At 41.0% G+C, this 13,762-nt stretch overlaps 1 protein-coding gene across 1 annotated transcript in view; it reads right to left on the reverse strand.

Moving 5' to 3' along the window:
- Positions 1 to 13,762, reverse strand: part of cds1 (CDP-diacylglycerol synthase (phosphatidate cytidylyltransferase) 1) — a 35,155-nt gene that overhangs the window by 5,832 nt on the left and 15,561 nt on the right. The window contains exons 3-11 of the mRNA XM_046034931.1: positions 12,662 to 12,758; positions 12,363 to 12,460; positions 6,996 to 7,135; positions 5,536 to 5,594; positions 4,519 to 4,601; positions 3,985 to 4,072; positions 2,204 to 2,272; positions 1,455 to 1,607; positions 922 to 1,041 (exon numbers count right to left, since the gene is read on the reverse strand). Coding sequence (XP_045890887.1) covers positions 922 to 1,041; positions 1,455 to 1,607; positions 2,204 to 2,272; positions 3,985 to 4,072; positions 4,519 to 4,601; positions 5,536 to 5,594; positions 6,996 to 7,135; positions 12,363 to 12,460; positions 12,662 to 12,758 — 907 coding nt within the window. The remainder of the gene's footprint in view (positions 1 to 921; positions 1,042 to 1,454; positions 1,608 to 2,203; positions 2,273 to 3,984; positions 4,073 to 4,518; positions 4,602 to 5,535; positions 5,595 to 6,995; positions 7,136 to 12,362; positions 12,461 to 12,661; positions 12,759 to 13,762) is intronic.

Genomic DNA, 13,762 nt, shown 5'->3' on the forward strand with positions numbered 1-13,762 from the left:
TGTTTTTGTGCTAAACTGCAAAATGTTCAAAATTCATACAGATTGTTCATAAAGTGAAGAAACATAAATAAAAGTTGTTTTCCTGCGCAAAATGTGTCACTTTACTTAAAGCAAACAAAGACATGCTATATAACTTTACTTATAACTTTAAACATTACTATAAGCTATTATTCCATTTTATATCACTAATTGTAAATGGTGACTAAAGTATATTCATAACGAGGCAGAGTCGGTGGCTATAATGTGTTATGGAACATGGTCGGAGATTCTTGCAGCACATTGATATAAACTGGTATTACTATTAGTTATAAAACATTAAATCAAAAGGTCATAATACGTTATGAACTTTGCTATAGCACCTAATGCATGTTTATAAGTGATTATAACAACTGTTATAATGTCTTATGGACGCATTATATCGTGTTATAAATATATGCATAAGTCATTATAGCGATGACCTTCATAGAAAGTGTTACCATTTTTTGTTATAGATTTGTTGAAATCAGCAATCAATAAATCACATGCTCTGACACAAAAATTTTAAAATCTGGTTTCCGTGGCTGTCACAGGACTGTAATAATGACGGAATTAAATGATTGGCTGGCCTACCTGCCTGTCTCTCTACCTACCTACCTGCATGCACTCTGCCCTGCAGTCACTGCACATGAAAATGTGTTTTTGGGGAGTGGCTTTAGAATGAGGCCTTAAGGGAGGGAGTGGGATTTTTTTCCGGCTGAATACTAGATGACTACACGCAGTTTTCCAACTTTGCCTACCCTAGATTTCAGTGAAAACCCTACCTAGCAGAACATGCTGAAACAATAAAATGATACATACAGGCAAGGCAAACAAGACTAAAAGCTTGTCAAGCTCGTTGGACAAGAAGTGACATAATGAGAGAGAATCTGAGATGTTCTTTACTTTGATTTTGAAGGCTCGCTTGAAGCCACTGGCAAAGAAACCGCCGAAAGGCCCGATGAGAGACCCGAAGGAAGAGAGGAAGATGCTGTGGATCTGGAAGGGGTACAGGTTCACCGTTTTCTAAAAGAGAGACAAAGAGAAATTGGACCAACATTGAAATGTGACGTGATTAACAGCAGACAGCCTAATTTTGATCTTCTCTCTATCCAAATATTTACATAAGAGAAATCATGTATTTATCGCTAAAGCAGGTTGAGATGTTTGCAATATATTTATATTGATTTCCGCACGTCAGTGTGTTGTTTTTAAAAATGTAGGGATATCTATATAACAAGAAATGTTACGTATAAAATAAGCAAATGAGGCATTACGGGTGATGTAGTAACTTTTGAGATTGCCTTAATAGTCTTACAATAGCATGACCTATACAATATGTTTACAATAATGAAATATTTAATTTAGAACATCCATTATATTTCAAACGGTCTTAGCTCATGCAAAGAAATTAAGGGAATGAAAAGAACAAGTCTTACCCATCTGAGTGTGTTTTGTACCACAGCGGGCAGAGTGTACTCGTGCATCACAAAGATATCAGACGGCTCACATTCAACAGTAAACCCATTGGTATCGCTGTTGAAGCCCACGGGACACACAAAATACTGGAACTGAGACAGGAGGTAGGCCAGCTGAGGGTAAAACAAAACACAAGACACACTAGAAAAGATGAGCTTCTAACTCCATATTAGTACATTATTGTGTCATTAAACCATCACAATTGTTTTCAAGTAAGAATCATGCTTTTGTGCAACCTTCACATATGTGTAGATCTGGACATTTCCATCAATGACGGACAGTGAAAGTGGTCAGTAAATGTGGAGATGCTGCAAACAGCATTTTCCCTACAGTTTGGCATGTGATCCAGTCACAAAAATCCAATTTCAAGGTAAATAATGCAAAATATTCTTTGTTGAGACTGAAACTACAGACCATATGAGCGAATGTTGTGAAACTGCCAACAGTCACAACCCAAACAACTCATAAATTTTGTAAATTGCTGTCTTATCTACATGAGAGTTTGAGTAGATAATCAACCACAATTTAGATATCTCATTCTGTTCTAAAAACAGGTCTAGCTGAGATGCATTTGTTACTGCAAGCGACTGGACAAAAAACTAACAAAGGAAGAAAGAAAAAGAATTTCTGGCCTTGGGTATTAGGAAACTGAGTAGAAGGAAAAACAGACGATATGAGGGAGTGGTACAAGCAGATAAAGTGTACTCACAATGAAGCCAAAGACCACAGTGGAGAAGAAACCTCCAATGAAGCCCTCCCAGGTCTTCTTGGGTGAGAGCTGCGGGGTGGGGGGGTGGGGTTAGAGACAGAAGCAGAAGCTGTCATTCACATCAACAAACTGAATGCAATTTTAAATAAACTTCTTCCTGCTATGCTCAACTCTGAGTTACTGAATCTGAATATTTATTTGATTATTAATTTTATTTGAGTTCAAGAAAATACCTTAAAGCGTTAACTTTCAAAGAGCTCAGGTTACATACTTGTGCCACAACCTGGAGAGTTATTTAATGGCAGGTTTGTCTGACTGAAACCCTGCCAGTCTGTTCATGGCTGATGAGAGAACAGTTTGCTGTGCTGAGATGCTGAGATGACACAAGATGATTGTGTGCACGATGGAGCCAAACCTATTTTTTTTCCCTATTTGGCTCAGTGTTGCGAGGTCGTTGCCCAGACATTCACTGCAGCCACAGACACCGGCTCCTTCTGGGAGGGAGTTCCTGAGTCATTCGCAGGACAGATAGGATATACTGTATAATCCCAACTGTGTGATCTGGGTCTGCCCTGAGATCTAGTCTCACTTGGACATATCCAGAACACATCCACAGGTAGGCGTCCAGGAAGCAACCGTATCAAATGCTGAACCACCTGCACTAGGTCCTTTCAACACAAGTGCTCATCAGTTCTACTCAGATCTCCATCTGGATGTCCAAGCACCTTAATCCGTAAAGATGAGCCCACATACCCTGTTGTTTGCATGACCATAGAAGTGAGTAGTAAGGGTTGGAGCGTAAATCAACTGGCATATATTAAGTCCCAACAAATGCGTGGGCACAGACCCGCCCGTTTGCCTTTACTCATGAATAAGACCCTCAGATCCTTTAACTCCTTTGTATGTGGCAGCAACTCATTCCCAAACCACAGGGAGCAATCAGCAATCAACTTAGCAGCGTAGGACCAAAGCTACAAACATGAAGGTGCTGATTTCTATACCAATTTATTTGACTGCAAAGCTAAGAGAACTATGTCATCAAAGATACAATCCCAAAGTCACCAAACTCAACATTCTCCATTCCTCTGCTGATTTTACAGATTATATCCATGAAAACCACAAAGATAATCAACCTTTTGACATGAATACAGGACTGGCGCATATTTCGGTTATAGAACGATCGGATCGCTTGTATCAATGGTCCCTGCATCCCATATTCCTACAGTATACTAACCAAGTGTCATGTAAACACCCTTGTAGTAGGTGACTAGAACTCCACACCGGTCAGCCGAACTAAATGTACAGACTAATGGTCTGTACTTGTATAGCACCTTTCTAGTCTTCCCACAACTCAAACCACTTTTACACTATGTATCAATCACCCATTCACACATATTCCTACCAGGCTCAACTGAGAAGAGAACTTAGAATAGAAACTAACATTTACACAGTATCAGGGGGTTCAGTATCTTGCTCAAGGACAGTTCAACATGCAGACTGGAGGATCTTCCAATTAGCGGGCAACCAGCTCTACCTCCTGAGCTACAGCCGCTGAATTATATTATGTCTACTGTCAGTAAGGCACAACCATCACTAAGCATTCACTCTGTTCAGTCAAACTAATAACCTAACTAAAAATAATTCTGTTAACTTGACAACTTCACAAGACAGAGAAATCTTTACTACTGGTTTGTTGAACTCTTACACTTCACTCCACAGTAGTAAAGTCTCTAAATGTAATTTCCTAAAATAACAACAACATCAGCCAATGTTTGATTTACCTTGATCAGCGGAGTCCTCCCAAAGAAGAATCCAAACAGATAGGCCATGATGTCATTGCATATCACAATGGAGATCGGGACAATAAACCTGGGAAAAGGAATTTCCATACTGTTAAGAGGTGGTGGGAGAACTTTCACCATCCACGTACCAAAATCTGATCAATTCTTGCTGTGGCTGGAAAATGTGTCTGCTCTACTATGAACTGATAAGTGCCACTGTGGCAGGGACAATAACTTGTGTGATATTCTAATGCATGCAACATGTCACAAAAATTTTTAAAAATAAAAAGGTAATATGACTATTTTTCCCCTTTTGGAGCAATTAATTAAAACAGAATATGCTTTATATGTATATAAGACTTGGATTTTTTTAATTAATTGCAGTCTCGGGTCACTTTCTGTTGCATTACTTAAAACTTTAAAAGCCTGTATGAAAAGCACCACAACAGTGAGAATACACTTGCAACAACACATGTGCAGCGAATGTAAGAGACAACATGGCAGGTTCTTCTGCTCTCTCTGTGTCTTGCTTACCAGATCATTCCTTCAAACAGGTTCTGAATGACAAGGTGGGACTGAGTTACCACAATCAACAGGGTCACATGGGTCCAAGCAAACTGGAATGGCAAACACAAACACAAACACCACAGTGTCACTGCACTGGAATGTAGGCGCACCTGCTCAGAAATTGGCTTGTGTCAGAAATAGTGGAATCATACAGACACACAAACAGACAAGGTGCATGACACTGTCAGAGCCACAGTGCGGAGTAAGATGCTATACGTGTCAAAAACAAAGAAAAAAATAAATATGGTGTGAGAAGAGCAGGCAGCAGGCGCATTTTTGTTTAGATGCATGCAGCAAAATGCTTACAATAAGTAAAAAAACTAATAAAACCAAACAGGACTGAGTAAGATGAGAGAGTGCCTTCTTTTTCCAGTAAATATGACTATATAATAACCAGACTAAGCACAGATTGAACATTTGGGTTAATGATTATCTAGTTTAACAGGTTAAAAGGGAATTCCATTCCTTTTTGGGGACGTAAATCTAAAAAATGTCTAGTCATGACACTTTAAAGCAAAATGAAAATGCAATTAGGCAATACATGCAAAATACTAATAAATAAAAATATTATGTTACTAATAATGTTAGTTTGGGCCAATAAAATGTGGTGCATTAAAGGTGCCCACAAATGGCAAATAAATCAACGCAGATGGATGTGATGTGAAATAAAGCTGAAGCCACTGCAGAAGTCCTGCATTTATCCAGGATCGAATACTGCACAGTAATGTAGACAGCTAATCTGTGAGTAATACAGTAGAACAAAAGAGTACAGTATTTAACAGCAAACACTTCTGAAAGCGCTGAAAAGTAGGAAAAATCATATAATACCCAAAAAGACTTCTACAATGGCAACATCAGAGTGCAAGATGAGTTCCCCAAAACCACAACAGGAAGTAAGAAGCAGTGTATGTGGGCGGATAGGAAGGTTAGTGGTGGAGTAGAGGAGGACGAGGAGGAGGAGAGGGTTACTTGGCTGATACACACCATATAAAACTGCAGGCGGTAATGTTTCTTCACTAAACTCAGCACAAACATGCAGAAACCTGTGAAAGAGTAGACAACATGCTGTCAGTTTTTACTCCAAGTTGAAAAAGTTCACAGTAGATTAAAAATACAAATCACATATAACGCTTTACTGCATACTGAATGGGGAGGTGTGTGTAGCATGCCTGTGACTGAGCAATTAACAATTTTCTTTCATGCAAACACCTATTCTCTGAAAATTAAGGTTATACACCGACTTTAAATTCAGACACATGAATGTGAATGAAGGAGGCTGAATGCTAAAAGCTCCTGTGTCGGGTTTGTCTACATAAACCTGGTAAGGCCCTCAGGGGAGCAGTTACTGCCAGCAGATGGAGAAGATGCTGTCTAGTTCACAATGTCGTTGGGGCTTAAAAGTGAAGCTGACGCCTGGCTGGGTCAACGGACAGACAACAAAGTCAGCAACACTCAGGAGGAAATGTGTTCCTCCCACCTCAGACTCTAAAATGAACCACTGAGAGATCACTAGACAGAACGTCTATTCATCCACCCCAGCGGGAAACGTATTGTCACAGAAGCAGATTCTAAATATCAGATAGCTGCGGATATGATCAAACCAACAGTGCGTTTCAATCAAGCTATAAAACAGAAATATGAAGTTTACACAGCAAATCAAATCAAATTTTCAGCAAATGCAAGGTTTGTATTCCACACCTCTGCATTTGATACAGAAATAGTTAAAAGGACCATACCAGTGATTTGCATGTTGTAGATTACATTCTACAAATGTACATATTACATATACTTATGTTAAAACTGATAGTATTCCAGCACATACTTAGAGACCCTTAAAAATGGTTTGTCTCAATCAGCTTTTAATGGTATTATTTCACAGTAGAGATTCCTACAAATGTGTTTTTGTCTGTGCTAGATCTGAAACGATAAAAAGCAACAACGTCAATTTTTTGCATCCGCCGCCAAGCAAAAGTACTGCTTAAACGATGCATCAATGAATCGATTAAATGATCCGCAGAAACTGTGAGTACTAAAATCATCATTAGCTGCAGCCCTAGTCTGTGCTTCCCTACAGCTGGAATAAGATGATGTGCATACTTTCATCAGGATTTTGCAATATCTGAATCAAAATGTGATCACAGTTGCCATGTTTTGTGCATATGCTGCCAGCACTGTCAGTCAAAACTGATCAACCTACACAGTCATGATGAAGCTGTTTGGCTGCTCATTAGTATGCTTTTTTAAAAAGCCACAGCTCAATGTCAGCTTGGTTATTGTCATGGTAAATCAGTTTATAAACTGATGAGTTTGTCCTGCAAGTCTCCCTAAGGTCTCCGTTTTTCCTTTTGCTCTACTTTGTCAAGTAATGTTATTTGTAACGCAACTCTATCTCGTGTCTGTTTCTTGAGATACAGCAGTCGTATTGACTTGACGTCGAGACCCACCTGCGAGGTACAAAGCGAAGGATATGAAGCGGTGATAGCGAGCCAGGAACTGCAGAGGTTCCTCCCTCTGCACCAGAGCCCCAAAGTAATCCGCTACAGTTTCCCCATAGAAGAAGTAGTTGACGCAAATCAGGAAGTACCTGAGGGGAAGAAAATGGAGGGAATTAGTTTTTCTTTACATTTTATTTAAATTTTTCTTACGTATATTTGAGTGCCTATTGGCGAGGAGCGATGTTGGTAGGTTTGGTTTTATTCTGTATATACAATATGCAAGATTTTGTGCACTTTATTCTGATCAATGTGTGCTAATGTGTGTTTAATTCGTGTTGTGTAGGTAACTAGCTTTAAATGTAAACCAGTGTTTCTTGCCCGCTGTACATTGACCTGTGAGTGTTTCATGTTTTTATATCCTGGTGGGAACTTTAGCCTGAATGCACACTGACCCATGGGGACTTGTGTAACCACGGGACCTACATTTTTGTACTCCCAGTGACACAAGTCCCTATTGGTTGGTGTGGTAGAGACCGGAGATTTTTGAGGGTTAAGACTTGGTTTTAGGGTTCAGGTTACAATTGGGTTAAGTTTAGGTAAGGGTAAAGGTTAGGAATGTAGTTGTGATGGTTACGGTTAGGATAAGGGCTAGGGAATGCATTATGTCAATGAGATGTCCCCACGGGGATAGAGGAACAAACATGTGTGTGCGTGCACGTGCGTGTGTGTATGGAGTTGTTATGACGGGTGGCCTTGGTGAAAGGGGCAAGTTTCAGTTAGCTTCCATTTGCTTCCAACATGGCAGTGATCTTTGCCCCTGGTTCCACCGAGTGCTGCTGTCACACACTGTGGGTGTGTATGCAAAGCTGAACAGAAACACTGGAACAGAAAAAGGAGCAACTCAGGCACTATGGTAGAAGGTGGGTGTTGCATATTCAGATCAACTACCTGCAGACGAAGCTGACATGAGTCAGCGTTTTACTGAAGGAACAGCAGAGTTGTGAGTCTGACTGCCAGAAGAAATGGCTAAGCTTTAAAACAACAATTCTGCCTGTTTCTGGCTTTTTAAATCTCCTTGCATACCATTACACCATAATGACGGCTCGGGATGAATACGGACCTTACATTCAGGTGTAACAGGCCAAGATGTAAAAGTAGAGTTGGGTATTATATAAATGTTTTTTTTATACTCATGCTGATATGGTACCTGAGTTTATCTACTATTCTTGGATATCTTAGTTTGAGAAATATTCTTGTCTTACAAAAAAATCTGAGCTATCTGAATAAACATTCAATGATACAGATAGCTTGTTTGCTGCCAAAAAAGTGTAAAATGTAAAAGTTAGTGACTTAACGTAGCTATATATAAGGACTTCATGGTTTATGTTTTTGTTCTTTGAGAACAGTTGCTATATTCCAGAACTATCTGTAAAATTCCATGAAACATCCTTACTTTTATAAAACATCCTGTCTGAAATACAAATATCCCACCCTCTAAAATATTTATGACCTGAGGGATTAGTCCAGATACTGGTCCGATTCTATTCCAATTCCCAAAACACTTCATGTAATAATAAAATGGGAAGCCAGTGAAGTGAATGGAGAATGGGTGTGGTCATACTTTCGCACTCTCATCAGGTTCCTTGCAGCACTGTTCTGGACATACTGCAGTCTCTGCAGACTCTTTTTAGGGATGCCGATGAGAAGTGCGTTACAGTAATCCAGTCTGGAGGAGACAAAGGCATGGACCAGTTTTTCAGCATCAGCTAAGGTGAGTGTAGAACGAAGTTTTGCAATATTTCTGAGATGATAGAAGGACATCTTGCAGAGGTTTTTGATATGGGCTTCAAAGGTGAGTTGTGGATCAAATCTTACACCGAGGTTGGTGACTGTTGTGGAGAGGGGAATGTCTTGACCAGAGACAGTTATACAGGTTATGGAAGATGACTGGACTTGATGTGAGGTGCCAACCAGAACTGCCTCAGTTTTGGAGCTGTTCAACTGGAGGAAGTTGTGTTTCATCCACACCTTTATCTCCTCCAGACAGGCGGTGAGTGTTGACGGTGGAGATGATGTTGGTGAAGCTGCAGTGGGGTGTGGGTCAGATTTTCATGTACAGTTGTGTGTCATCAGCATAACAGTGAAATGAGACTCCATAGCGGCTAATGACATGGCCGAGGGGGAGGATGTAAATGATGAAGAGGATGGGGCCAAGAACTGACCCCCTGATGGAGTCCGCAGGTGACTGTGTGTTGCTGGGACCTTGCGCTTCCAAGTGAAAGGTACTCTGTTCTGTCAGTGAGGTACGATGTAAACCAGTTAAGAGCAGTGTCAGTGAGTCCAGTGGTTTGGTGTAGCCGGTTGAGAAGTATGCCATGATCCACAGTGTCAAAAGCAGCAGACAGATCGAGGAGTATGAGGAGGGAAGGTGAGCCACCATCAACTGTAGGTCGTTTGTGACTAAGCGGAAACCAGACTGAAATTTTTCAAAAAGGTTTCTATGTTTGAGGTGGTCCTGGAGGTAGGCGGCAACAACTTTTTCCAGTACTTTGGAGAGGAATGGGAGATTGGAAATGGGCCTGTAATTTGCAAGTGCATCTGAATCAAGGGTTTTTTTGAGAAGTGGTCTGATTATGGCAGTTTTAAAGGACAGATGGAACATTGCCAGACTGAAGGAAGTGGTTTATTACATTGGTAATCAGAGGGTTTAGGGCAGCGGTGTTTGCTTTGACTAGAGCTGTGAGATTTCTGTAAAGCAGTGTAGGGGCTGGGAGATTGTAAGCTGTGAGTGGACAGTTGGGGCGGGTAGTGTTGAGCATCCAGTAAAGAAGAAGTGGAGTGAGTCTATTTTTGTTTTGAAAAAGGCCGGGAAATTATTACAATGCTCTTCTGTAGTTTCTGTGAATGAGGGGGTTTGTGGTTTGAGAAGATGATTTATGGTGGAGAACAGCTGCTTGGAGTTTCCGGGACTGTTTCTGATGACGTTTGAGTAGAACTGTGACCATGCCTCTGTAAGTGACTTTGAGTAGTCCTTTTGGTGTTCCCAAAAACCTTGCTTGTGCACAGTGAGACCTGTAACTTTGTATCTCCGCTTGATGGCACGCCCAGCTGTCGTCATTTTCCTTAGCTCACTGGTGTACCAGGGGGCTGATCAAGAGAAAGTGACTGTTCTGATGTGGAGATCCAGAATACTCCTGAGGGTGTTGTTATAACAGTCCACTGAGACCATGGCTGGTAAACAGTTTACGGAAAGGAGACGCTGGAGGTCGGATGCCATAGTCTCTGGGTTGATATTTTTTAGATTTCTGAAGCAGATTTGGCGTTTGGGCTTGATGAGGGTGGATGGTGAAGACATCTTCATGGAGATGGCCTAATGGTTGGAAACACCCAGATCGTACACCAGAAGATTGAAGAGATGAGCAGAGTTTGTAATGACTAGGTCGAGAGTGTGCCCCCTGGTGTGAGTGGGGACATGTTGTGCCAGATAAAAACAGTTGAGTAATTGGAGGAATTCTGCTGCAAAACGGCAGGTGGGGGAGTTAACATGAATATTTATATCTCCAAGGACTATGAGATTGGTAGACATTGTACAGAATGTTGAGAGAAGGTTGGACATCTCTGGGATGAAAGATGCGTTTGGTATAGGTGGCTGGTAGTTGAGAAGTATTGTTGTAGAGAGAGGGGGCTTACATTTAAATGTAAGGCATTGAAAAGAAGAAAGTTCAGGCAGGGTAACGGGACAGGCCCAGATCACTTCGGTGGATGACAGCCAGACCACCACCGCGCCCTGTACTGCAGGCTTTCTGTAGGTAACAGTAACCAGGAGGACATGTCTCATTTAAGACAGAAAAAACATCTGGTTGATGCCAGGTTTCTGTAAAGCACATCAAATCCAAACACTTATCCAGAACATGGTCATGTATGAGGCAAGATTTGTTTGTGATGGATTGTGGATTAAACAGTTCAATCTTGATAGTAGATGGAGCAGTGTGTCTCTGTATTGCCCGGAGCAGACTGAAATCCACTCCATGTTTTCCATCCCGGTCAGCGCGTAGTGTTGCCGTGGACGTGTTGGAGATGCGACGGGGCATGCGCCAGACCAGGGGGATGTGATGTTGTGTTCAGACCTTGAGAAAGCAAACTTTCGACCGCAATTTCTGTGAATGTAACAGGGCAGGCAAAGGAGTCCAAGTTGTTTAATGACCGATATGCACGATGGATTGGTGTAGTTGTTGAATTTCTTCAGTTGGGTGACGGAATAGTTCAACATCATGCCAGTCGTCAAACTTTTTATCAGAACATACTGCTGTTCTCACCATTCATTGAAGTAGGTGCTGGGTCTTGTTAGTCCGAAATAGCGACACGGAGGCGTTGCCAAGACACACACACACACACACACACACACACACACACACACACACACACACACACACACACACACACACACACACACACACACACACACACACACACACACACACACACACACACACACACACACACACACACACACACACACACACACAGTTATTTTCCAGGAGTAATGCACCTGTTGTGATGGTGTTGTAGGCTATAGCACAGAGCCTACCGGCCTTTTTCTACACCGCTGGTTCTGAAAAGCCGGATCGCTATGTGAAAGCACACGTGTTTGATTGCGCCACAAACATTGGTTAGTATGAATGAGCGAATGTGGCTTATTGGCAAATTTTCTTTCCGTGTTTATTGCCGGATCTCTTTATGAAAGAAGCTATCGACATAGAACCGTTTGTGAAGGTGTTTTGGTTTTACACAAGCACAGCGCTAGCTTGACTAATAACTTATTGTTACAAAGAAGCTAAAGTGAAAGTCTGTCTTTAGTAACTGTTTAGCTTAGTTTGCCACTTACATTAAAATATGGCACATATAGCGGTGTAGCTGCAGAGACAAGACAGCTCCTGTCTACCAGCGGCAGGAGGAGGAGGAGACAAGAGGAAGGACTGATAGGGACTGAGTTTACCATTCTTTCTAAACTTCACTCAGTATGTTGCTGTCAGGAATATGATTTATTTTTCTTTGTTTCCAGTGAGATAATAGTGACTTTGCTGTTGAAAATCCTGTTGCTGCTGTAAAAACAACATTTAGTTATAATAAATAAATTTTTAAAATAATATATTTTTAAAAGGCATTTATTTAGTAATGAAAAGGAGCTTATAAGAGTATCGATAAAGAACTGAACCAATAAGGTGTATTAATAAAGAGTGTATCAATAAAAAAAACTTATGGGAAAATGTCCAGCCCATCTCCATGTCCTAGTTTGAAAATCTGGCCCGAATTTGTAATTGAATAGCCCTGCTGTACAGTATATCTGCTGTATACTGTGAAATCCATTCTCCATACCAGCTTAGTGTCCTGAACCAAGGCAGTTCATAGGAATGGTAAACTCTGTAGCCAATGGTGATGATTTCTTGGAAACACTTGATCTGGACAGTCATGACCTACGTCAGATGATGGGGGAACAGAGCAGAAACAAACGGAGTCAGTACTTACACTGGTGTACTCACAAAAGCATTTTGAAAAAAATCTCTCTTTTCAGCCATCAGAAATTACAAATATAAGTTATTAGAAAAAAGAACTGACAATAGGATATATACAGTGAGGACTCATTCAAAGCAACAGCATCAATCTATGTCACTTACCACTAATATAAGAGTGACAGGTCCCATATAGATGATGAGGAAAAAGCCTGAAATCATGGCCAAAGACAGAACCCCACGTATCCAGTAGTTCTTCCATCTGTGGAAAATGGAAACTTTGAATTACCACCACAAAATGACATTAATATTTCATTAATTTATTTATGCTTCATTTGAGTTTTAATTCAAGGAAAGGGAGATAGTTGAGAGTGAAAAGCATGACAAAGATATATGATTTACGGTGTGGCTCCATGTCTAGATTTCAAATTATAAAACACAGACTGGATAAATTTGACCATCAGAGCCATGAAATAGTCCATGATTAGCACAAGCATTGAATTTAGTTAAGGATGGCAGGTGATAAAAGAGGGGAAGCCTTAAAGCTGTGGTTGAGGCATTTGTCAATGGCTGTCAGCTAAATGCTAATGTTAGCATGCTAAAATGCACACAATGACAATGCTGATGTTGAGCAGGTGTAATGTTTACCATGTTTAACATGTTCGATGTCTAACTAGCACCACATATACATTTTACATTTATTCATTTAGCTGACCCTTTTATCCACAGGGACTTACACAAAGTAGCCCTTAGGACCCAGGGGAGTTGCATGTCGATTTAAGTGGTGCTCCTAAAATGTTCTACTAGTGGAAAAAGTTAGTCTGGAGCCCTGCACTAGAATGGCTAAAATGTGGAATGTGGCCTCGAGTGTTTTTCACAACACGTCATGCAAAGCGTGTTGCTGTGAGGCTAGTTGCTGTACTGCCTGCTGCCTGGGAGCCAAACAAAAGAGAGGAAAAAGCTCAAATTTGCACAGGAGCCAAGCAGGGCAGAGAGCTTGCTGTATGAATGGAGAAGGAAAAACAGCTGCATCATGAAAAAAGCTGCTGCTGCTTCCACTCAGTGCTGTCGGCTCACACTCTCTCTCTCTTTGACTCCATCCCATCATCACTCATTCACTTTCTCTGGCTAAAACTACATCCCTTCACCTTCAAGTCCATCTAGTCATCCCTCTCATCTGTGTCCTTTTGCTCACTCCTTTCATCTGCTGCCATAACTCCTCCTTATCTCTACTACATCTTCCCCATCCCCTCATCTTTTTATCGC

This window comes from Micropterus dolomieu, linkage group LG21 (genome assembly GCF_021292245.1).
Source record: "Micropterus dolomieu isolate WLL.071019.BEF.003 ecotype Adirondacks linkage group LG21, ASM2129224v1, whole genome shotgun sequence".
Taxonomy (NCBI): Eukaryota; Metazoa; Chordata; class Actinopteri; order Centrarchiformes; family Centrarchidae; genus Micropterus; species Micropterus dolomieu.